The 25,425-nt window shown below is 33.2% G+C and overlaps 3 protein-coding genes and 1 long non-coding RNA gene across 5 annotated transcripts; 1 reads left to right on the forward strand and 3 right to left on the reverse strand.

Moving 5' to 3' along the window:
* Positions 1–3,235: 3,235 nt before the first annotated feature.
* Positions 3,236–20,082, reverse strand: LOC136273557 (uncharacterized). Of its 2 annotated transcripts, none has more exons than XM_066078158.1 (8): positions 19,980–20,082; positions 11,515–11,600; positions 10,710–10,760; positions 9,924–9,980; positions 7,759–7,908; positions 6,364–6,515; positions 6,051–6,198; positions 3,236–5,957 (listed from the first exon to the last, which is right to left on the reverse strand). In XM_066078158.1, the coding sequence occupies exons 2-8, from the start codon at positions 11,579–11,581 to the stop codon at positions 5,752–5,754; spliced, it is 831 nt and encodes a 276-aa protein (XP_065934230.1). In that variant the 5' UTR covers positions 11,582–11,600; positions 19,980–20,082; the 3' UTR covers positions 3,236–5,751. The 2 variants fall into 2 exon arrangements, with proteins under 2 accessions (XP_065934230.1, XP_065934229.1); XM_066078157.1 differs by lacking the exon at positions 19,980–20,082 and adding an exon at positions 13,052–13,193.
* Positions 13,539–14,777, forward strand: LOC136273285 (putative nuclease HARBI1). Its single transcript, XM_066077686.1, has 3 exons — positions 13,539–13,595; positions 13,845–14,021; positions 14,463–14,777. The coding sequence occupies exons 1-3, from the start codon at positions 13,539–13,541 to the stop codon at positions 14,775–14,777; spliced, it is 549 nt and encodes a 182-aa protein (XP_065933758.1).
* Positions 16,648–19,812, reverse strand: LOC136273555 (uncharacterized). Its single transcript, XM_066078153.1, has 4 exons — positions 19,697–19,812; positions 18,959–19,047; positions 18,459–18,601; positions 16,648–18,220 (listed from the first exon to the last, which is right to left on the reverse strand). Exons 1-4 carry the CDS (start codon positions 19,732–19,734, stop codon positions 17,639–17,641), a joined length of 852 nt encoding a protein of 283 aa, XP_065934225.1. The 5' UTR covers positions 19,735–19,812; the 3' UTR covers positions 16,648–17,638.
* A 1,150-nt stretch (positions 20,083–21,232) lies between the features above and the next one.
* Positions 21,233–23,780, reverse strand: LOC136273558 (uncharacterized). The gene is made up of 2 exons (XR_010711716.1): positions 23,076–23,780; positions 21,233–21,568 (listed from the first exon to the last, which is right to left on the reverse strand). It is a non-coding gene; the product is annotated as an uncharacterized lncRNA (long non-coding RNA).
* Positions 23,781–25,425: the final 1,645 nt, after the last annotated feature.

Below are 25,425 nucleotides of genomic sequence, written 5' to 3' on the forward strand. Positions count from 1 at the left end.
CTGGACCATTTCTGCACAAAGTAGTACATGTACGAAACTTAAACTTGAAATCCATCGAGTCCAATGTCGATATTTCTTATGACAGTAGGTCAAGAAAACAGAATAGAACTAAGACCGCGGGGATTGAATTTTGTCTAGTTAAGAGATGACCCAGGTGTCATTTAATTAATTATGCTGTTAATTTTTCAAGGTTGCTTATTCATTTACGTCTTTTAAAAACTTTTGTCGTATGGTAGCTCAATCGTCTTTTCTGGTGTATTTTAATCATAAGGTGTATTAAGTACATTTGGTTTTAAATCCCTATAGGTCATTTCATATCTAATATAAAGGATAACTTGTATATAACAAAAGGATAGGGTAGATCGATTTTCCAAATTTTTATTTAGAACCTAGTATAATGCACTTGTAATTCCTAATTCAACAAAGTTGGCAAACAGATTATTTTTGCATTAAAACTGTCTATTTCTGCATGAATATTGGGCTAGAAATTCATCAGGGTAGACCTGCCTCTAAAAACAAACTTAGTTGTTTTGATAGTTTTGATCAAAAGAATGAATCAAGATTTTGTTAAGGCCACCCCTGCCCTGAGGTAGAAACTTAAAAAAAAACCACTACAGTATATTGAAAAACTTATTTGTAACTTAGTGGTTTATGTGAATATGTTACATCAGTAAGGTTTGCATACATGTAGCACAGTTGGTTTTATTGCTGTCACGTACCGCACATCTAACGGGGGCTTTTTGTATCTTGGTTCGATTCCACCTGTTAACATTATTTTTTATATTTTTTAAATACCGGTCTGTAAAGTGCATTAACACTTTTTTCAATTTTTTATGCATGATTGTTTATTTTGTATCTTACTCCAATTGTCTTCCTATAATGAATGTTTGCTTTTCAAATTGAAGATACTTGTATAAAAAGTATACACTGAACAGCATTCAACCGTAACTACAACTTAGTGTAAGTTTTGTCTGATGACAAGAATCATTCACTCTTTGTAACTCGTAAAAAGTCGTGCCGAGCAAAAACTGTTGCAAACAGATTACAGCTTAGTTATAAGAAAAAATACAGGCCGAATTGAATGTGTTCAATAAATCCAATATGGCTGCGATGGTTTTTATGTGTATTGTTTTTAGAAGGGGTTATTATTTTATTGATAGAAAAGTATATAACGTCAGTAGCCTGTGAACAGAACAGGAGCCTCGCCGATTGACAACAAGCGGTGCTATTTTTTTTAAATGATATATTGACAATATTCAGTATCGATACAACTTCTAACTTTTTTATAATTTGCATTTCTTATACCAATTACTTATTGGAAATTAAAAGTATCATAAATGAGTTGCACAAGGATCTATTTCATGAATTTTAAAATATCATGTTTAAAATTGAATGAAATATAAGGGAATGAAAATAAGTTTTTAAAGATAACAAAGCAAACAGCGTCTTTAACTCATACTGCTCGGACAACGACAGTGAAACTTTTTTCAGTCACTATAAATTATGAGAACAAGAACCTAATAGTTAACTATGTATGATCTAAAATTTAAAAAGTTGAACGGTAACATACAAGTAATCCTTTAAAAAACATTTTAAATAGATATCAAATATAATAAACTGTTTAAGTTCTCTTTTTGAATTGACAGGTATTAACCTTCAAAAGGTAAAGCATGATAGATATCAACCTACATGTTCAACAGATAAAGCATAATTTCGACAAGGCACTAGGATTAAATTTCAACATTTGAAAAGACACTAAGCAGATAAAACATATATGCCTTATAGAGACAAATAGAATATCCTTGCCGGTTAATGCGGGTTAGTACACCCATATGCCACAGCTTTATACTGAAAGTATGCAAATGAGGCACGTATCATCGTTTTTAAAAAGAGGGAAGGGAAGGGAAGGCAAAAGAAACGTGATCGAAATACTTTAAACTTCTACATTTATATCACCTTTCATTTTCCTATAATTCTTAAAGGGTCTTGATAAATAGGGGTATCTTCTGTAAAAATCAATTTTCTATACATGCGCAATTTTAAAACATGTTTGTTGCAAGAAAAAGTAAGGGACGCCCTCCCCCTCTTCTTTCATTTAAAATTCTTGCCTTTCTGTTAGCGACATAAACAGATACGAGGGTTGTCCAAAAAGTTCGTGGAATAAATTTAACTTTATTCAAAATAACGGCGCCATTTTCATGAAAGCATTATGATATTTTGAAATATAGTATAATAAAGTATATGTATAAAAATCAGAGCAATATGCATTGATTTGGAGTTATCATTATATTTACAATGCCTACAAAGGCCGCAAGGTCCAGTCCGAGGTTGAGTTATAACGCCTTTTCTATAACGTCGTCGTCCTGGGTTTACCCGAGGGTGATATGCTTCATTCTCTGACTGGCCAGGGGGTATAATCGCATGCTTCATCAAAAAATCGCTCGTGTCACTTGTAGATAGGTAACCTGGAACTATTTTGATGTTTTCATGTTTCCTTCGTCATTTGTTTTTTTTTTCTTTTTCTATCGGTGTTTTACCTCAATCGACACAGAATTTTATGATGGCGCGCTGTTCCGTGTTTTATGCCGACGTCGCTTTCTTTAGCGTTTTAAAGGCATGTTCTTGCAGTAATATCTTTTAAAAGTCCTTTGCTAGTTTAAAAACAGCTTCAAATGACGTATAAAATGACGTAGACGATACATACTACATCACAATAGAAGATTATGAAGTTTTTACATGTTTTATAAAAACTGTAAATATTCATATTTAAAGACTCAATTACAAAGTTTGGAAAAATTTTACACCGGGCCGTGCTTTCTTTCCGGGACCCTTTGATACATTAATATTTTAGTTTAATATAATGAAAAACATCCAAAACCATTTTATGAAACTTTATGACAAACATTTCGATCTACAATATGTATATAAAAATCCATTTAAAGTGACAAAAACACGATTGTCCACGAACATTTTGCCAACCATCGTAGCACATCAAAATTGCATGACCAAAAGTAATGTAAGTCACTCTTTCAAAAAAGTTTTAATGGCTTATTGTTAAGACAGGGTTTTATTTCAATTACTTCAGTTAAAAACATGTTTCTAATATTTAGAACCGTCTCAGTATCAAATTTGATTTTGTACGATGTATAAAGTGTTATATTCTACTTTCTTTTACTCAACCGAACATAAAGTATTTAAAAGTACTTAAAGTAATTATAAATAAAAACGACACAGGTTTTAGAGTGAGTAAGCTATCAACCAGTTTATTCGCCGTAATGTACAATCAGCACGCGACTTTAACAGCGATAAACTGGAATCAGGCCTAATAAATGTTTTATTTACAAATAGATCTACAAAATACAACGTACATTTTAATACATATCAAAAATACTCCAACGTACGAACACAGATGTACTAGTAAACAAAAAAATGGTGTTCGATGACCTGTCTATACCTGATTGGTTCTATATATATCATAAAGTCAAACAACTACTTGTGTAACTGCGCTTAAAGAAGTAGTCCGTAAAAATACAACTTACAGAAATTAATTGATCTATGGATGCTGGATGGTCAACAATAAGTAATCAGATCTACCTTAACTTGTTTAAATGAATTGTTCAGCTATGAGGTTTGTTCAGCTATAAGATATTGTAAAGTGAGGCAAAATTCAACATACCTAAACTTTAAAGAATTGAATGTTTCCCTGTATCTTTACACAGAGCTCTTCTGCTTAAGAAGGTTAATATAGTCTTAAAATGGCCACGACCATCCAACATTCATATCAACTGACTTAAAAGGTGAGGGTACATTGTATATTTCTTATCAAAGTGGAGGTTTAATTGTGATTTATGATGTATGTTACTTTTAGTGTATCTGCATATGGTTGATATGGTTAAAACATTTCTATGTATCATTAGGCACGTACTTTTAATAGATGCATAAAGCCATTAGATTGAGCACAGACAAAAATATATCATTGAAACACTTATGCTAAGTACGTGTATGCATGAATGTTAATGTTTGACAAATATAAAACATAAATACAACATAAAAGAAACATTTGATATCCATAAATAGTATATATCTAAAACAATTAATACTTTGGTGAAGATTATGAATTGAGATCATATAACAATTGCCTTAATTAAATCAGTCGTGATATGAATGTATTATTACAGAATATGAAAACAGAAAGGAAAATTGAGTAAATACTAGTATAGAGTGTTGAGAGTAATGATTACGTCAACTCAGATGTATCATTATGATCAAAGGCTTCAAATATTTCCATTATATACATATACACCATAAAGAATTATCACATATATATGTTTGGCACTGCTGTCAATTAGTTTTATAGAGAAACAAGTTCAAAACCATTTATTATTGAAAATACGAAACAACTTTTTGGACATTGACACTGGTTTCATTCTAAAACCTACAATATTTAGTAATTCGTTGCATATTTTGCCATTTTTATGCTTTTCCCCGGATATTTGTTTATCTATTTAGATAAAAATACCTGCAAATAAAGTCCGATACCCAGTGCTTTGCACGTCATATACATGTATATACATTGTAACAAGCAATATTGGTCTGATTACGAAACCTATTAACAACAATACCACATGCATGCACATTTTTATAACTTCTATTTAAAATGTTGTTTTGAGATGAAAGTATACTGGTTATTAAAATACAAAAGAACACAAATCTGTTTATGTGATGCAACTAAAAATTATGAGAAAAAAGATAATGATCAGTGCATCGATCATCATAAATATCTAAAGTTTCTTTGAATTATTACCAGGCACGTAACATCGTATTTTGAAAGTGGGGGGGGGAGGGGGGGGGCAGACTCATCCAAAAAATCTTGACTAGCAAAAAAGAAAAAAAAACGGATAAGGGACAGGGGGAGGCAGGTATACTTTTCACTTCAATTTCACCGTTTATTTCCTTATTTTTTTGATAAATTTTTACATGGTCACAGAAAAGTGGGGGGGGGGGGGGGGGGGGCAACTCCATGTTAATTCAATTTTTTGTATGTAAAATTAAGCCCCCCCCCCCCCCCCCGTGCCTGATTGCAAAACAACAAAATAAAAATTAATAAATACTTTCCAAGTAGTGTACTTTAAGCATGAACAAACCAACAATCAGCATGGCTTCATGTAAATATTTTAGGAAATAAATGATTGTAAATGTCATTTCCTTTTAGATGTAGTTGTGGTTATATTTGAAGTCAAAGGGTATGGTCACGATTTTGGTCAAAAATTATTTTTCTGATTTTAATGTTTACAATGCTTCAGTAAGGCATTTCTAATAGTCAACCAAAATTTGAGTGTTATTCATTGAGTTATAAGCAAGTTACAGAGCTTAAAATTCTTTGCTATGTAAACAAAGCGTTTGTTTACATTTTGAATTTTGAATTGAAAATTCCTGTTATAGACCAAAAATAAATGTGTTAAACGTTAGGAACTGTTTATTTATGATTAAAATGAATAAAAAGATATAAAAATCGGTTTTGAAAAATATTTTAACTGGTATATTGAACCTATGTACACAAAAACAGGACTCGAGCCTTGTTTACATGACAAAGAATTGTGAGCTCTGTATCTTTCTTATAACTCCATGAATGACTTAGATTTCATTTGATAATTAAAAATGCATTTTTAAAGCATTGTAAATAATGAAATCAGAGAAATTAGAATTTGGCCAAAATCATGACCATGCTCCTTTAAGAAATATTTGTGGCCATCATGTCATCCAGTTATAGAAATATCTCACAATTGTAACGTTAATCACGGTCAGCAAGGGGATAGATGAATGTATTTCTGCAGCAGAATTCACATTACGTGATTTAGCCTGACTCGTCTTTTCATCCTCGGGGTCAATCGAGTAAGGGACATCATTGGCAGCGGGAGACAGTGTGATGACTTCTGTATCATTACATATTGGCAATTCTGTGAAATGTAAAATCAAAAATCAATACTGAATGCTGTCCTACATTTATAACAACAATTATATATATGTTTATGATTTATACACCCCCTCACCTCCTCTTTCTTGATATGTATCACTTTCGTCACACTGGAAAGCATATCGTCTGTTCCTGCTATATGTGACACATTTTTGTTTCGTATTGTCACAGTTTGGTAAGGTTTCAGCCGAAGAGTTTGAGATTCTATCACAGAGTCTTGTCACCTGTAATTACATGCAAGTTTTCGTGATTTATAGGACGTTGCAACAATAAATAAATATAAATGTAGAGTACCATCATGCTTGCAATTTATGTTTTTTATAGTTGAGCACATATGAGCGATGGAAAAGAAATGAGATATAGACACAAAAGATAATAATCTCAATTACATTTTCCATTTTTTCCTCACAGAACATTCCGCCGTAGTTCGATGGACATTCACAAGTTATTTTAGGAGCTACTTCATTTTTTTTACATGAAGGCCTGCCACCGTTAATACAGGGTCCATTGTTATTCAAACTATACATTTCGCAATCCGGACCTAAATGACGAGAAAGAGAAATAAATTGTTTAATTAATAACAGAATACTTTTGGTCTTTAACTCAAGGGTAATTTCAAGTCAGACAAAAGTTAGTTTTACCCATAGGACCATTACTAATACATATGTTTGAACATTTTAAGGTCTGCTCGACTATATGACATCTCATTTTATTCAACAAACTGTAAGTATATGACATAACAAGAAGTGACGCTTGCGCTTTATTAAGAATTCAATCAAAATCAGTCAAACATGTACATTTTTTTAATCTTTTATCGAATGGAAAATATACATTTGAATTTCTATGTGCCGTGTCAAATAAATGACTATATAATGTATTAAGTTTTCATTCAATACAATGCAAGTTGAACTTTTTATTAGAGTAATGTAAAAATCAATGTGTTCTCCATTACTTCATACTATGGCAATGATCATACAATTTCCGTTAGAAATGCTTACAGTAACGAAATCGATTCTTTATGATAATAGTAAATGTTAAACTTCAAAACAAGTTGCTGAAAGTATATTAAAATTTAGCATACAAATTAGTACAACCAACTCTTATTTTCTTCTTTGTGGTGTGTTTTTATGTAAACAACCAATGATTTATACAACAATTATATTTTTTGCGGCCCATTTGACGCTTGAGTCAATATGATTTCTTGTTTTAATCTTTTTTCGAATGGAAAATATACAAAGCAGCATTGAACAAGCAAAGTCCGTCTGTCAGTAATTAGTCTTGGATTGATAAATATTCTGTTTATGAATTCATGCCTGTGCTTATGTTTTCTGAAAGTAAAGCTGCTATCTTTAAATAAGCTTTTTTATTTAGAAAGAGTTAGGAAGAGTCTTTAAGAGTTGATTTATATTTATCAAATTTCGAAATTATGGGGAAGTTGATCAAAATAAAATTATAACAAAACTTTGCATCTACATACTTACAAAAAAAATATATTATACTATAATAGCACATGAGCAGTTAAAATATGATGTTCTTTTTTTAGACCCTTATTACATAGACTTCTTTGAGGTTTGTCATTTATTAATATGTTTAGTTGTGTATCATTCTTTTTAAATACTTTTCTACATACTAAAATTTTCTACAAAGTCAAATACAAAAGGCAATGGGTGTGTTGTTTGCACATTTTTCGTGTAATACAAGTGAAAAAATCATAATTTTTTTTAATTCAGTATTTAAATTCAATATTCAAACAATTTAGAGTGTAAAATTATTTATTTACTCACATTTTAATAGCGTTACATCATCCGATTCTTCGCCTTGGGGACAAAAGGAATAATCGTGATATTTGGAGGCTTCATACACGTGGTGAAAAGAACAGACACATTTCGGTTTTATGTACACATCCGATTTGCCACATCTCAGCATTCCTTCCCCTAAAATAAAACTTTTTTGATTTTAAAAAAACCCAACTCTTTACTGTAAATGCTTAATCGTAACACATTTTAAATTTTCTACCTGACTTTGCAATATGATTTTTGATAACCGATCTGCGCAGTATATATGAATTTCATAGGCAATTGAGAATTTCTTAAAGCAGATCATCTCCAGTGATGATCGATATACTGTAATGTATTCTACAGATCAGGCTTGGGGTAATGCTAAATGTAATGGTAATGCATTGCAATGCATTACATGTTTTCAAAGTAATGCTAGTAATGTGTAATGCCTCAAAATTAGCATTACAAGTAATGCTAATGTAATGCATTACCTTCCAAAATCTAGTGTAATGCTGGCATTACATGGCATTACTTTGCATTACTATGCATATTTATGCATGTTCACTTTAAAAAATGTGATGAATAAATGAATAGTTGAAATTGAATTTGATTAAATTTATTCTTAAAGAAGAAAGAAATAATTCTAATTGAGAAAAAAAAGTTTTAATTGTACATGTTTTATTAAAAAAGGTTTTTTAAAATTCATTTTTGAATTGTTTATATTACTAAAGATAACAGCACAATTTCATAACATTTTTAAGAGTGTTGTTTTTAAGAGTTTTTAATCATTTAAACAATTTACTCCAATTAGTTTGCACTTCAATAAGAAATGTGTCAACAACACACTATGCCCCCAGGATAATCTAATTATCAAAACAATCTATTGTTATAAGAAGTGCTAAACACCCCAATCCCCTTCCCTTCGCTATGTCACAACAGAATAGGAGACAGACATGCACCTTTAAAAGCAAAATGAATGCACTGTCCATCCATGATGAAAATCAATATCACTTCCAATATTATATAAACCTATTTGAAAATAATCTTACTTGTTTTCTCTCTTTCTCTCTCTCTCTCTCTCTCTCTCTCTCTCTCTCTCTCTCTCTCTTATATTAATTACACTGTACATTAGTTTGGACTGATAGAAAATACAAGATTTATGTATTTAATCTATTATTGCACTTAATATATCCTAAAATAAAGATCGTCAAACAGTATTTTCCAGTCCAAGCTTTGACTGCTCCTGCAAAACATTTATTTAGTATAGCACGGAAGATGGATGCATTTAAAAGATGAACCCTTTGAAACTTCGATCATAAAGTGCAACATCAATCTTTTGTCTTAAAGTGTCCTCCGTAAAAAGAAATACGATTAAAATATATTAAGAAATATAACTGGGAAAAATCATCTGTTTATAAATTATTTAAAATTAAGTGTCCAAAATTATAAAGATTTGTGTAATCTGGGGATATATCTATATTTAGCTTTTAAAAACCGCAACATTATTTCATAAATTGTTTTTTGTTACGCATGTTATCCTGTGTCTCTATTTCATATCTGATATTGTATCATGCCAAATGTCTATAAATATCATTTTACTTATGTTTAATATGTTGTTCATATTGCCACAATAAGATTTTATATTGAGCAAAGAAAGAGTGACTCTTGTTTATTCATTGAATTTGAACCTGATACTGAATTAGTCTATTGTTCTCTATAACACCGTTAATCTGTAGTACAGATTAACGGTGTTATAGAGAACAATAGACTAATTCATATCGTTTATTTATGTTGCAAAATCGGCTATTATCTGCAAGTATAGAAACTGAACATAGGTTCACACAATAATCAGATATAGGATGATAAGAAAGACAGACATATTTGGCCTATGAGCTGGTGTTCTTTAATTCAAGAAGAAAACTCTAAATGAAGTTTTTTTTTTACCGAAACCATCAACTTGTTCGAGAGCGAGATTAACATATTAACATAAGTCTTTTGGCTTGTTCCTCAACCTGCTACATGTATGCACTGTTGCTGTAATATGTATGATGCTAATTACTAAATAAATATTGTTTAAACTAAACTGTTTATGTTACCGACTTTTATTAGACCCCCATTGTAGACACTTATACCGACACTTTAGCAGGCACTATTTTACAAATTCTATTTACCTGCTCCGCGTACTTGACACTCTGCTCTGTTGTAGTTTAACAAGAAGGAGGGAGTTGCTGTAGGAAAAGAAATATAGTGATCATCTATTATGTTTGTCTCATTTTTTGTAGTTAATATAACAATACTTTACAATTATTTAATGCTTGAGCAGTCGATAGACCCGAATATTTTTCGTGAGGTGCAGGGAACAGCTCAGTATGATCTATTGTCCGAGGCCAACGGCGGAGGGCAATAGATTATACTGAGCTGTTCTCTGCACCAAGGGAAAAAATTCTGGTCTATTGACTGTTCAGGCATGAAATAATTGTTTAATAACCTAATTCCGTTTTAAGTATATTGTTTTCACAGTTATAAATCACAGAAGGTTTTCATACCATGATAAATTTTAAGAACAATTGTATAAAAAACAAAAACAAAAACAAACAAAAAAAAAAAAAAACATAATAGAGTTATCTTTTAATCTTGTAGCAATTTTACTATTTCTAAAATACGTTGTCGGATACGTTGCCGGTTCAATAGATTGCAGTCTATTGACCGGCGGTCCAATAGATCGCAGTCTATTGACCAGCGGTCCAATAGATCACAGTCTATTGACTGGTAATCTAATAGATCGCAGTCTATTGACCGGCAGTTCAATAGATCACTTTCAAATCTGAATATACACATACAAAATAGACGAAAAATTTTCCTTTGTAATAACACAACTAAATCCCTTTGATTAGGTAATAAATGTGAATGTTGAAATGTTAGTTGATTAAATTGATCTTTAAATAAACAACACTTACGAAATGAAAAAATTGACATCTTTTTCTGAACGATCACACATTTTGAAGGTTCTGTAAAAATAAATGCTTTAATTCAAACGTTTGTAGAGTAAATTCAAAACAACAAATCATTTTTTGAGCTGACAGCTATTTCTTGTTTCTGGTTACATTTATTTTACATTCTTCTTCACTTTATTTTTTCTTTACAGTGGACACCAATATACAAACAGTTTTTATTGTCAATCAATTTTTATTTTTGATAAGGACTTTTTGATTACAGTTCAACTACCTATGAATGAACAAAAGCAAGGCACTGTCCTTTTAGCATAACAAAGAATTCTGCTGTCTATATCTTACTTATGACTCGTGTTTGGATTGCCTAGATTCATATATACTCGGCTGAATAATCATAATTTGAATTCTTATGTGAAAACAGAACAGAAAAAGTGAGATGAATTAGATTGATATAAACATGCATACTTTATAGCCATCAGATTCTCTTTTCATAAAATTAATCAATATTTTTCAAGGGATTTTTATTGATTAATCAGAAAAATTCAAAATATCCGGTTTAAAAGTGCATATTGATTTTTATCCCATTTCAAACGGTACAACTTTTGGTAAATTGTTTTGTAAAATCCCATGGCGTCTGACTCATGAGTGTTTGTGTTAAAAGAAATGAAGTATATATACTAGTTTTGCTTTCGTGTTCTTAGAAATGAAGACCGAATCTTACTATCGGCGAATTTACATCATAGTAAACGTAATAAACATTAAAGCACTATAATATTGACTGACTGGATGGTTTTGACAAACCAATAATTACCTGTTCCTTGCAGCGACATAAAACGAAACCAGTTCAGCAGACTGGCTACCATCAGTTCAAACTTCATTTTTGCTTTAGACCCATTGCTTAAAATGAAAGTAATAAAAAGGTTGTATTTTAAAGTTAAAGTTAGTTTTTAAACTTCCTTGTTATCAACTCTCGACGAGATTCCAGAGTTTGTCTCAGCATTTCAATATATTTTAAATTTCATTTTATATTACTGGCAAAATAATCTCTGAAGAAATGGATTTTTAAGACACAAATATATTGACTTTCTCAATTGTTTGAAAAACGAGACGACGAGCTAGAAATACAGGCACGTAGCATTGTTTGTGAAAGTGGGGGAGGGGGTGGGCAGACTCATCCGAAAAATCATGAAAAGCAAAAAAAAAATGGTAAAAAATACACAAAAACAAATTAAAACTTCCCCAAAAAATCAAGAAGTTCCTAATCCGTGGAGGGAGAGGGGGTAGCTTAGTATATATATGACTTCAATTTCACTGTTTATTCGCTTAATTTCATTTCATGCAATTCTTTCCATGTACCCCAAAAACTTGTGGCCTACTCTATGAATATTCATATTTTCTGATAGGTCAATATAAGAAAATTGTTTTCTGTGAGAAAAAGCTAGTGCCCCCCCCCCCCCCCCCAATGCTACGTGCTTGAAATAGGACAACGGAATGGAGTGAAAGGTCCATACTGATATATCAATACTCGTTGTTATTGATATATGTATTTAGTGATAAGTTTTGATAAAATACACAGAGATATAAAATAGGGATGTGGGACACTTCTCTTCGTTGTTATTTTAGACCACAGTTACGAAGTAATGTGCAAGCTTGTTAAAATTTTGTTCATAAACGAAAAGATCAACTAGAAATAAGACAGCAGAATAAAACGAAAGTTCGATATTGATATATCAATACTCGTCGATATTTAGCGATAAGTTTTATTAAAGTACACAGAGATAAACTGGGTTGTGGGACATATCTCGCCGAGACCTCCTGGAAAGAAAGAGCATTTACGTGGCTATTCAAACATTTTAATTATACTTAAGAATATTTCATTTATTGCTGCAAGAACTAGATAAGATTTCTGCGAAAAAGGAAGTATAAACACTGAATAATGGTGGCTGTACTCTTTACACTGTATGGCTAAGTACATGCATTCTATTTAAATAGACTGTGTTTACTACAATGAATAATAGCGCGCACATATAAACATTGAATACAAAGTTGATAATTATATTGATTTATCAATAAAACACTTGTGCATTTGTAAATTAATTCATGTAAAAGTTGTTTAATGTGTGCTGACATCAAAATTTAATTGCGATTTCTTAGAGAGAGAGAAAAAGAGAGTAAACTAAAAATAGTATTTGTTTATTACTCGGTAGGTTACCTAGAGAGTAAGACGCAAAAATTATTGATGTTCTAGACGCATCATCAAAAAGATGTATTCAAAGCAAAAATAAACTAATTGTTCATTTGATTTCATACACAAAATTAAGTGTAAAAATGAAATGCTAGCTACTTACAATGTACAAATATTATCCTCACATTCGTCTCGCAAACCGAAAGTTGATTTAATTTAACTCAGGTACAGGTATATATTACAAGACACCGTGAAATTTTAAATATTGACACTATGAGCGTTTTCTACTGGAACTCGAGTTTTAACTCTAGATACCCAACTCTTGATGCGCACGCATGTATTAAGATAAACACGTCAATTTACCTCTAGAAACTCTCCAAAATGGAGTATGTTGATAAACAAATTATTCAAGAATTGATAGTTTCAGTTGAAAATGAATATGAAACCCTCTTGATTAAACAGACTTGGTCTTTCCATCTCCTCGCCCTTGTCCTTAACCAGGAACGTTGTCATATTTCAAGGTTAGGCGGGTTTTCTGAGGATATCGTCCCTCAACTTAACAACAAACAATTTCTCAGACATTTTCGTGTCAGTCCTGAAATTTTTATTATAGTATTGAATAGCATCACACATTCGCTTGACGATAATCCATGGCCAGGTGGTTCCGAACCTATCTTACCAGAAAAACAGCTCCTAATATTCCTTTGGTATATAGCAAACCAGGAATCCTTGCGAGAGGTGGGGAATACGTTTGCCGTTGGTGTTACAACCGTGCACGAGGTAGTTGCCAGAGTTTCAACGGCTGTCAATGACAACCTAATTAACGCAAGTATATCGTATAATTAGTACAGGCACCTTTTCAGCCATTCAAATATTATTATTATTTTTATCATAATTATAATTATTTACATAAATTAATAGAAAACACAAATCTTACCACCTTCGTTATGATATAGGTTATAAATTGGCCTGATGCTCCAACGCAAAACGCTCTGTCTCGAGAGTTTCAACTTAATTCTGGCATACAAGGAATCATTGGCTGTCTTGATGGATCGCATATTCGCTTGTCTGCAGCTCCTGGCGGCGACAACGATTATTATAACCGAAAAAAATTTCCGTCAGTTCAATTACAGGTAAAATGATGCAATTTTTTATGATACATACATTTTTTGAAGCAAGACAAAACTTAATTAAATTCTGATATTTTGGCAAGGAGGATATGACACAGGCACATAGCATCGGGGGGGACCCCCCCCCCCCTACTTTTTATCGCAGCAACAGATTTTCTAAAATATACAAAATTGAATTATAATATGGAGTTACACCCCTCCCCCCCCCCTCCCCGACTTTTTTGCAAGTATGTAAACAAATGGAATGAAAATAAGGAGGAAATGAAAATGCTACGCTACTCCCATCCCCCCCCCCCCCAATATAGGAATTTTTTGTTTTTGCTTGTCAAATTTTTTTTGGATGAGACTGCGCCCCCCCCCCCCCCACCCTTCAAAACGATGCTACGTGTCTGTGACATATTTTTCACTTTTAAACGTTTTGCAATATGCCTATTATTTTTACAGGTTGTTGCTGACAGCGACATGCTTATACGTGACGCATATACTGGATGGCCTGGGTGTACGCATGACGCCCGCGTACTCCGTAATTCGTCATTATTTGATAAAGCTGAAAATGGACAGAATGTGACGCAAGGGAAATTCATAGTGGGAGACAGCGCATATCCTCTGACAAATTGGTTGGTCACTCCCTTTCGAGACAATGGTCGATTAAACGCTCAACAAAGGCGATTTAATCAAAGGCTGTCTTCTGCGAGACAAGTTGTTGAGCGTGTATTTGGTCATCTAAAGAGGAGGTTCCGTAGGTTGCGAGAATTGTGACCGCGTAGATTTTACGGTGCTAGGGAATTCCTCTGGATCTGCATCGGTCGTGTGCAGTACGAACCGGGTGAGGGAATGTTGGCGTAAAGGGTATAAGGTATAAGGTGTAGGCGCGCTGTAGGCCGTAAGGTAAAAACGAAGGGTAGGATTGCCGTATTCCCGAAGGTCCACCAGTATACAGTTCCAGAGATTGATGCAGGATTCCACATTTATTGGACGAGATTCAACGATGGCAACATTCTAACAATTTAACAGACAGACATTTTACAAACAAGTCGGATATGGCCAGTAGTGGCCTCCGGACTCAAGACTCTGGGTGAGTCGGACGTGGCCGAGGCTGGCCACCGTATTCCAGACTGCCGATTGACCATTGTACATAATTATTTATAAGAATCTGAAGAATGAGTATAAATTGACAGGTGATGACATAAGTAAGCTGAGTGAAAGGTTCACAGATATAAAACAATTAAATAAACTCAATGAGTCTTTGATGTCCAAGACATGAAAAACTGATAATTGCACAATGTTGTTTTAAGAGATTAACAGTCCTTGAGACATGGCACTCTGTCTCTTTGAAATCACATATAGAGTCCGAAAAGTGTCAATCACTAAATAAATAAGTAACTTTGTAAGAAATAAACTGTGAGAAAATATTACGAAACAGATGTTGAATTTTAAAAGAAAAGTCCAAAATAAAGTTATAATTAAACAGTGAATTTTGCATGGTGATAGTTTCCCACCGCTCCGGGGAAAACACGTCCTCGTGTTTTGAATGGAATATCACATTTCTTCCTCTGTTCTTTGATTTTCTTCCACCGGTGACGGACGTTTGAGGACAGCTGAAGTTTCTACAGTTGACCGTTGTTTCCTGGTGATGAACAGAGAAAACTGTCTGCATAGTTCATGGCGGCTGGAACTTTTGTTGTCCATCGTTGTTACGTTGAGACTGAGTTGATGTTCAATGGGGGAAACTCGCTGGCTGAAGAGGTCCAGGATCTGACTACTGCAAAATATATGCAGCAGCCCCGGGCGTTGTTGTTACGCTTAGGATTCATCCACCAATTGTGACCGCGTAGATTTTACGGTGCTAGGGAATTCCTCTGGATCTGCATCGGTCGTGTGCAGTACGAACCGGGTGAGGGAATGTTGGCGTAAAGGGTATAAGGTATAAGGTGTAGGCGCGCTGTAGGCCGTAAGGTAAAAACGAAGGGTAGGATTGCCGTATTCCCGAAGGTCCACCAGTATACAGTTCCAGAGATTGATGCAGGATTCCACATTTATTGGACGAGATTCAACGATGGCAACATTCTAACAATTTAACAGACAGACATTTTACAAACAAGTCGGATATGGCCAGTAGTGGCCTCCGGACTCAAGACTCTGGGTGAGTCGGACGTGGCCGAGGCTGGCCACCGTATTCCAGACTGCCGATTGACCATTGTACATAATTATTTATAAGAATCTGAAGAATGAGTATAAATTGACAGGTGATGACATAAGTAAGCTGAGTGAAAGGTTCACAGATATAAAACAATTAAATAAACTCAATGAGTCTTTGATGTCCAAGACATGAAAAACTGATAATTGCACAATGTTGTTTTAAGAGATTAACAGTCCTTGAGACATGGCACTCTGTCTCTTTGAAATCACATATAGAGTCCGAAAAGTGTCAATCACTAAATAAATAAGTAACTTTGTAAGAAATAAACTGTGAGAAAATATTACGAAACAGATGTTGAATTTTAAAAGAAAAGTCCAAAATAAAGTTATAATTAAACAGTGAATTTTGCATGGTGATAGAATTATCATTTCGAAAGTTAGACCGAATAGTCAGGCTCATTATTTCAGGATGTATACTACACAATTTATGCATTCTACATCATGATGATGTTGAGGCTTTTATTGAAAATGATCAGGATGGCCACCCAAATGCCTATCCAAATATATATGCTAACAGAAGGGATGGTGCAGCATTTCGGCAGCACATCATGAACACCATGCAGGCATGAAGTCTTGTCGTGTCCTAGTCAGGAAATTTGTTTTGAATATGGTGTATGTGATAAACAATAAAAACAGTTTATGACACATTAAACAGTTACTTTTATATATCATTGTGCATGTTCATCTACTCCTTGCAACATAAGTAACAAAAAATAATAATTATCAATAGGGAGACTGAAGTAATAAAAAAACATGTGCATGAAAAACACATCTCTGGTAAAGGTCTGCCCTAGCTATCAGCTTACATTTTAAAAATAAATGTTAATGAATACTTGGTATGCCTTCATTTTTTGTTCACATTGTGCATGTTCATCTACTCCTTGCAACATAAGTAACAAAAATAATAATTATCAATAGGGAGACTGAAGTAATAAAAAAACATGTGCATGAAAAACACATCTCTGGTAAAGGTCTGCCCTAGCTATCAGCTTACATTTTAAAAATAAATGTTAATGAATACTTGGTATGCCTTCATTTTTTGTTCACATTGTGCATGTTCATCTACTCCTTGCAACATAAGTAACAAAAATAATAATTATCAATAGGGAGACTGAAGTAATAAAAAAACATGTGCATGAAAAACACATCTCTGGTAAAGGTCTGCCCTAGCTATCAGCTTACAACATTTTAAAAATAAATGTTAATAGTCAACACTTGGTATGCCTTCACTTTTTGTTCACATTGTGTATGTTCATCTACTCCTTGCAACATAAGTAACAAAAAATAATAATTATCAATAGGGAGACTGAAGTAATAAAAAAACATGTGCATGAAAAACACATCACTGGTAAAGGTCTGCCCTAGCTATCAGCTTACAACATTTTAAAAATAAATGTTAATAATCAACACTTGGTATGCCTTCACTTTTTGTCCACAGATTTTTCCATGATATCTAACATCCGATCAATCCGTTTCATCTTATCATCATGGTGACGTTCAATTGACTGCATTAAATCTCGATTCTGTTCCTGTATATTTTCAATCAATTTTGTTGTTTCATTCATTTTCCGTTTCTTGGACTTAACCTTAATATCAGGTTTCTTGAAAGGAGATGATGGACTACAAGTTGGCGTCTCAGCTTGTGGTGAACTATTATCATGAGAAACAGCAAGTTTTGTTTTCCTTCCCGTGTCAAATGAAACAGCAACTCTAGTTGACGCTTTACAGCCATAAACTTCACTGAATCTTTCAAAATGCTTCCATGTTTGTGCATTATTACCCGTTTTACTGTTTTCATCATTCACTTCTTTATACTTCATTTTCAGGGATTTCCATTTGTTAAGAAGCTGTAATTTGGAAACAACAATTCCCATATCCTTCATCTCATTAGCAATCTCTCCCCACAAAGTGTCATGTGACTTTACTCCTAAGAATCTATCTTCCCTCTGAAGTCTAAGATCGATCAATAGCTTTTCCTCGCTTTCTTTCCACAAATGGAATGTCTGTAATTAAATCAAGTTTTTCTAATAAGAGAGAGTGAAATTCTTCAACATTTACAGCTATGTCATTAGATATTCTTATAATGTTTTTTTGTGTAGCAGAATCTGCATCTTCAATGACTGAATTTGTCCATAATGCTGTGAAACATTTTGTGCTTTCACAAGTCGACATTAACAGAAAATCTAAATTTTTATCTGGCAAAGATTTAGGAGAATGATTTTCCTGAAAGTTCCAATCTACCTGAGAATCTCCTGAGCAGCTTGAAAATGCCGTGTCTGAAGAGGATGAGTGTGTGTTTTCATGTGATGCAGAATCTTTTGGGGTGTCACGATTGTCAAATGTTGATATTATTGCGTCTTTAATGGCTTTTTTGGTTTCTGGATCTAATATAAAGGTTAATAAAAACATTCTCAGTTTGTAAATGACATGAATTTATATTTTATCATTTAATTGAGTAAATTGACATGTATTAATAACTTCCTTGAACTAAATTAGCCTGGTTAACTCAACCCAGACTTATATCTTTCTTATAAGACATAAAATCAGACAAAATGACTGCAGAAAACAAATCCAATATCTCACATCTCTATGCAGGAGACATTTTTTTCCTTCTAAAACATGCACATTTATTCAGTCTTATTTCTATGCAAATTAAATAATCATTAAAATACTTTTGGGAAATGGGTATGTTCCTTTGTTACTAAGATATTTGAATACTTGTTATTTACTTTCATACTTACCACCATTCGGGGAAGCGTAAATATCTGCTAGTTCTTTTGATACAAAAGCCGAAATCACCGACCCATTCTCGTCTACCTGTATGGACACACTGTCAAACAACAATAAAATATCAGAATGAGATATTAATAATTTTTTCTGCACTGTACATTTATTGTGGAACATGAAAACAAGGGTATTATCAGATGAAAAAGATCAGGATAGCAGCAAGTGAAAATTTTGCCCCCTTTTTTGGTCAGAAATCATTGAAACAAAATATTAATTTTATATATATAATACTTGTCTTTTTTATCTTGTAACAAATAATTTGATGATGATATAATCCTATCCTTTATTAACGATTTCCAATTTCATGACAATTTATTTGTGATTAATAGCTTTAACAATTTACTGAAAATTAAGTGCACAGGAAAGTAAAAATAATTGTATAATTTTGAAAGAAAATGTATCGTATACTTTTTCTATTTTGAAATTTATGTTCTTGGACTCTTTCATATCAAAATACTTTAAAATGCTGGTAAAAAAATTAACGGCCGATTTGATGTTTTCCTTCAATTTCAGTTGTAACACCTGTTCTACAGTTATCACCGCTATTTATCACCAAAATTCCAATTAAATCGTCAGGAAATGTATATTTAGGAATAGTCGTTTGTGTATCAACATAACAATATCGTACGTGATGCATATTTGTTCATGTAACATAAAAATTCGTCAAATTAATTCAGAAAATGAAAACCTACAGATCTGCAGTATCCACTTCTCGAAGTTCTCCCGCCATGTTTCAGAGTTCTGACCACAGGGGCTCGTCACGAAGTTTTTTCAATCTTTTATATATACCACCTCTATACTATAAAATACGTATAGAGGTGGTATATATAAAAGATTGAAAAAACTTCGTGACGAGCCCCTACTAAGATGAAGAGTCGGACTCGGGTTTAAACTCTCGTTGTTTATCTCGAACTCTCGCGACTCGATACGAAACTCGGGTTCCAGAAGAAAACGCTCTATATAGTACGTACGTACGTAGTGAACCTCCGTATTTTTTCTGCTCTGTCACGATCTGAGCTCAAAGTTTATTTTCATTTTTTTGAATATATGTTTACACCGCCTTCCTGGGGTATTTTGTAATAAAAAATCTGAATATGTCAGTTGTCAAGTTTATGCGACATACATCACTATTCTTGGTTATGTAAACAAAGATCGTGTATCATTTTAGTTTAAATAAATGTTTAATATGCTAGTTTTGTTTCAAGCAGTAGTTGCAGATAATAATGTTATCACAGTAGCATTCCCATTATAGTATTTAATCTAGATAAAATTGATACGTGGGTTTCCACGTGAGCTGTAGATTTCAACCCTAATAAAACTTTGACATACATTATTCAAGAGAGTCAAATAATCATCCCCCTGTTCACTTTGGTTTTTAATTGGTACTACTATCAATGAAATTAGTGCAAGCACTGCATGTCATTTTGCTCTTATATTCCAAGCGCTAGCGATGCTAGATGGTCATGACATAGGAATAATAAATATGAACTAGAGCAGAGCTCGTGGCAAAGCCCCGAGTAGGTCTTCCGTTGTTGCTGCGAGTTGAAAATATATGTTACGATTATAATGACTATACTTTCAGTTCTGCTTTTGTTATAAAAATGTGTTGTAATTGAAAGTCTGTATATAAAACGTGTTTTGAAAAAAGAAAGGAAGAAAATATTTTAGGAAAACTATTTGTCGAGCAGAGTTTATGTAATCGTTTCAAACATTGTTTAAAAAATGAGATCATGTTTAATGGCGAGTTAAATTTTCAAAGGGTAGCAAGCATTGTTATAAACATTAAACAGTATGTACTCATGATTCATGTCAGGAATTGTATTTCTTTTTTAAACTGAACTCGCCTACAAAACACGTAAACTTTTCTCAAAGATAACTTCTATATTAAAATATTTCTAAATTTTAGAAGACTATGTGCAAGTTTAGAATTGCGTGCTGACAAAATTTACAGACCCTAAAACGTACTACTACACCAAAAAAGCGTGCGGCCAACGTGCGAGAAACGTTTCGTGTAAACCTTTTAGAGTTTCATGTAAACCGTTTAAGCGTTTCGGGCAAAGCGTGTAAATCGTTTCGAGCAAAGCGTGCGAGAACCGTTTGAAACGTTCATCAGATTTCATTCGGAACTCTCTGACAAGTTAATTGTTTCAAAATGGCGCGCGTGTTTTACATTACTTTAACAAAATTGAACGAATTTTTAACAAACAAAAGAAAGGTATATGTATTAAAAGACGACTAGTTACAGAGTACATGTATATTTAACGTTTTCATGCGATGTTTCAGTACTGAAACAATATTAAAATTCGCTATACATAAAAAATATTAAATACAGTTAGCGAAACATGATTTCTATTGGAACAAACCTAAATCAACTTTAACTTGCACGATCATGTTTTGATAAGCATGTATTTTTATTATCTATTTACATCGATAACTCTTACTGAGACCATTCGGCTGTGTACAAGCAGCACACATAACCTCGGACATCGGGCGAGACCTGCACCTGGCTGAACCTGTCAATCAAACTCTGTGTATTTGTTTTCATTGGATGGTCAGGCGTCTCTCTTTTGTCAAAAGCCAATGGAAAATTAATGAATTCAAGGTAATCGGAATCAGAATTTGATAAAGCACACAATTTAAATGATAGAAAATTTATTAATTATTTGAACAAAATTAAATGTAAACATTGAAAGGAAATAAAAAAATTAATTATTATGGGAATCTATACGCATGGTACTCAATTAAAATAGATTATATTATGATTTTATTATTTTATGTAGTAAAATCACCCTTCCAACTGTTACTCAAATACATACCAATTGATGACCTGGGGCTATAAATGTTCTGAGCTGTGTGCGCTGAAGCGGCACAAGATTCTCGATCGCATGCGGCAATTGAATTAACACAGACTGGCCGAATAAACAAAGGGGTGGGAAAGTGAAACAAAATGTTACACATAAGAAGAAACCACCAAAAATGTTTTTCGACAGATCTTGATATCTTTTCTCCAATTAAAAAAAAATCCAGCGCGAGCACCTGTCAGCGGGGCGGGAGGAGTGGGGGGGGGGGGGGGCAGCAATGAGTTCGCTTCCACAATGAAACTACAGAAGTGATTAATATGTGACCGATAGAATCTAATCTAAAGTTGTTTAAACTCATGTGAATATTTTCTAAAATAATCATCGAATGCCTCAATTCAGGGCATTCCTTTATCGTGCTAGCACCTACCGCAAACATGTAACATGGAACTTTGATTATAATTTGATTTGATTTTTAAACTACCTTGTACGCTATCGTATAAATCAATGCTTCATCAACTGTAAAAGTAAAATAACTTTATCTTAAACCAATATAATAGTTGAAAACATAATAAAATAAAGTTGTGTCCGTGCAAAATATGAAACATAAACGCGTCATAAGGTACATGTAGAAGAACACGAACCGACCGCGGATCACTTAACCACTCGCGCCGGATCTCCTCAGCCATGTGCGAGGGATGATCATTATTTAAAGGTTTAATATTTGAGGGGGGTGGGGTGGGGGTGTTGATTTAAAACATTAATTGTACAGTTTTTAAAGTAGTTTACATAAACCAACCAACCATTAGTTTATGTCTAACGATTTTTCCGATATGGAGTAATATCGTTCATTAATATTCATTTACACTCAAATATTTAATTAAATATATACAAGTAGGACAAACCTTTATAACATAAAACTAAAACAGTTCTTGTATATACGGCTATATTAACTCAAACACGTTCATATGCATGCAAGTGTAAGTCGCGGTGTGCGAATCTTGTGTATTAAATAACCGCTTACCGCTAGGTAATGCAGCCGTGGCTGATCTCCTCGGCCGTGGGCGAAGGATAGATTACGTAAAGGTACAACGCACAGAAACGCACAGCTCAGAACCAAGGAAGATTTGAAAAGTTTGCAGTATAATGACCTTACTCTATCAAATAGAAGTTCTTTATTTTAAACTAAAAACCCACAATTGATCTATGTCTATTATTGCTTTAGAGAATGACATTGCTTTTATTAATTAAATGAACTACATGTATTTCTTACTTGACATCCAATCGTTTAATCCACAAAAGATTTTGTGTAATCAAAACTAAAACAATTCTTGAGTTCGCGGCTAAATAAATTCATATATGAGAGACGCAACTCTCGTGTATTAGATAACCACTGACCACTAGGTAGTCCAGCCGCGACCACGGTGACCGACTTTCTCGGCCGCGGGCGAGGGAGAGCTTACGTAATGGTACACACACAGCTCTGATTCAAGGTAGATTTTGAATGCATGATGTTTATATTAAAAAGGTAATGCATATATTTTTTCATTCCATATTTTGTGTTTTACTAGAAAAGAAAAAGAATGTTTTGTTTTCCAATTCCCGTTTTTAAGGATTGTGCACTATAAGAACTTAACAACGACTTAAACTCCTAAAAAAAAGCATGTATTCTAAAAAAAAAAATTCTTATGAATTAATGCCTCCTGTATAAACCAGCATACTTTCTGCGGTAACTTCATGCCAGTTGTACGCACAAAGTCTTTCGTTAACTTGTCAAATAAAAACAGGTACATGCTAACATGTAAAGCTTTTTACACTCATACTACACAAACCACTTACAAAATAACATTGAAACGACCTTCATGAGATCCCAACAAACAACTTTTCCAGCGACAGCCATATCAAAATCCTAACCGTTTTTGAGTTATTAAGCAAAATGTTTTAGGGGCCATTGGCCCTTAATTTAAGGGGCCAGCCCCTTTTTATCGGTGTCAAATGAAAGCCCTTGTTATTTTGCACAACTTTTATTCTACATGTCTTTACAAAATTTTTTTCGTTCAAAAGATATAAAGGAAAACATGTCTAAATTTTTGCACTTTTTTGAATCCTGTTTTTTGACCCCCTACCTTTTCCTAAATAAAAAACGTAATCTAAAAACATAAACAGATGTGCACAACTACAATGTCTCTGTTATTCAAATTCGTTGGATTCCCATTCCCTGCTATCATAGTCTCGGAGCCTTTGTCTGGAAACAAAAGGCCCTAAAAAATTTAAAAGGGGAATAACTCTTTAACGGAAAGGGAATTCTACATTTTATGAATTGCTTAAGATACTGTTTTGTAAAGTACATTAGCCCTGAAAATTTGAGCAAAAACCGTTTAGAAATGAGCAAGATATGAAGCCTCAAAGTTCGCGTCTAGGAAACAAAAAAAAAAAGAACTAGAGCAAAGCTCGTTGCAAAGCAACGAGTGGGTCTTCCGTTAATGTCGGAAGTAAAGCTGGAAGTTCCTGTAAGAAGCAGAGCTCTTAAGCCAACAAAAAGAGTAACTAAAATAAAATATGAAAAATCGAATTATTCCTGGTACGACTTAACAAAATCCGAATGATTTTAAGTATGACTTAACAAAAACCTTTCCGATTTCAAGAACGACTTCACAAAAAAAAAAAATCCGAATCTGTTCAAGTACGACTTAGCAATTATTTTTGGTACGAGTTAATTTTATTTTGAACATTACGCTATTTTTTAAACCAAGTACGCGGAATCAAAATTTCCGGAAAACTAAATTTTTAAATCCCAATATTATTGTAATGCATCGTCCGATTTCCAAACGGATTTCAGTTTAAAATTAAGCATACAAAAGCTTCTTTGTTGCTTCATGATTAATATCAAATTATTGGTGAGAAAAGAGTTATTATAAAAAGACTTAATAGCCCTTCAGGCCCCTAATTTGAGGGGTCAGCCCCTTTTTCTTGATATCAAATAAAAGGTCTCGCTAATTTAAACATATTTTGTTCTACAAGTGTTCACAAACTGTAAAACTTTATCGAGATATCTAAACAACTGTGTTTTAGGGGCTGACCCTTTAACCCCTTATAGGGGCCACTAACAACAACATTTTTTGTATCATTTTGTTAAGAACATTATTTTGAACAACTTTTGTTCTACATTACTTTTCAAAATATTTCTCCTTTTTCAGATATTAATGATCAAATTTTTCAACTTCTGGCCCCTTGAAACCCCTAATTACGTAACATATGACTTAGGTATGATACTGTGTAGATAAACAGCTGTACAATGTGCATTTTTGCTTCAATAAATAATAACAAAATATTTTTCAGTAAAGAGTTATGATAAAAAGACTTTAGAGCCCCCTTGGCCCCTAATATGAGGGGCCAGCCCCTTTTTCTTGATATCAAATTAAAGGTCTTGCAAATATAAACATATTTTGTTCAACAAGTGTTTAGAAATTTTTAACCTTTCTCAAGATATCTGTATAAATGTGTTTTAGGGGCCGACCCTTTAACTCCTTACCGGGGCCAACAACAACAAATTTTTTAGATTTCGTATTGTTGAGAACATTATTTTAAACAACTTTTGTTCTAGAGTGCTTTTCAAAATATTT

The sequence above is a fragment of the Magallana gigas genome, chromosome 3 (assembly GCF_963853765.1).
Source record: "Magallana gigas chromosome 3, xbMagGiga1.1, whole genome shotgun sequence".
Lineage (NCBI taxonomy): Eukaryota > Metazoa > Mollusca > Bivalvia > Ostreida > Ostreidae > Magallana > Magallana gigas.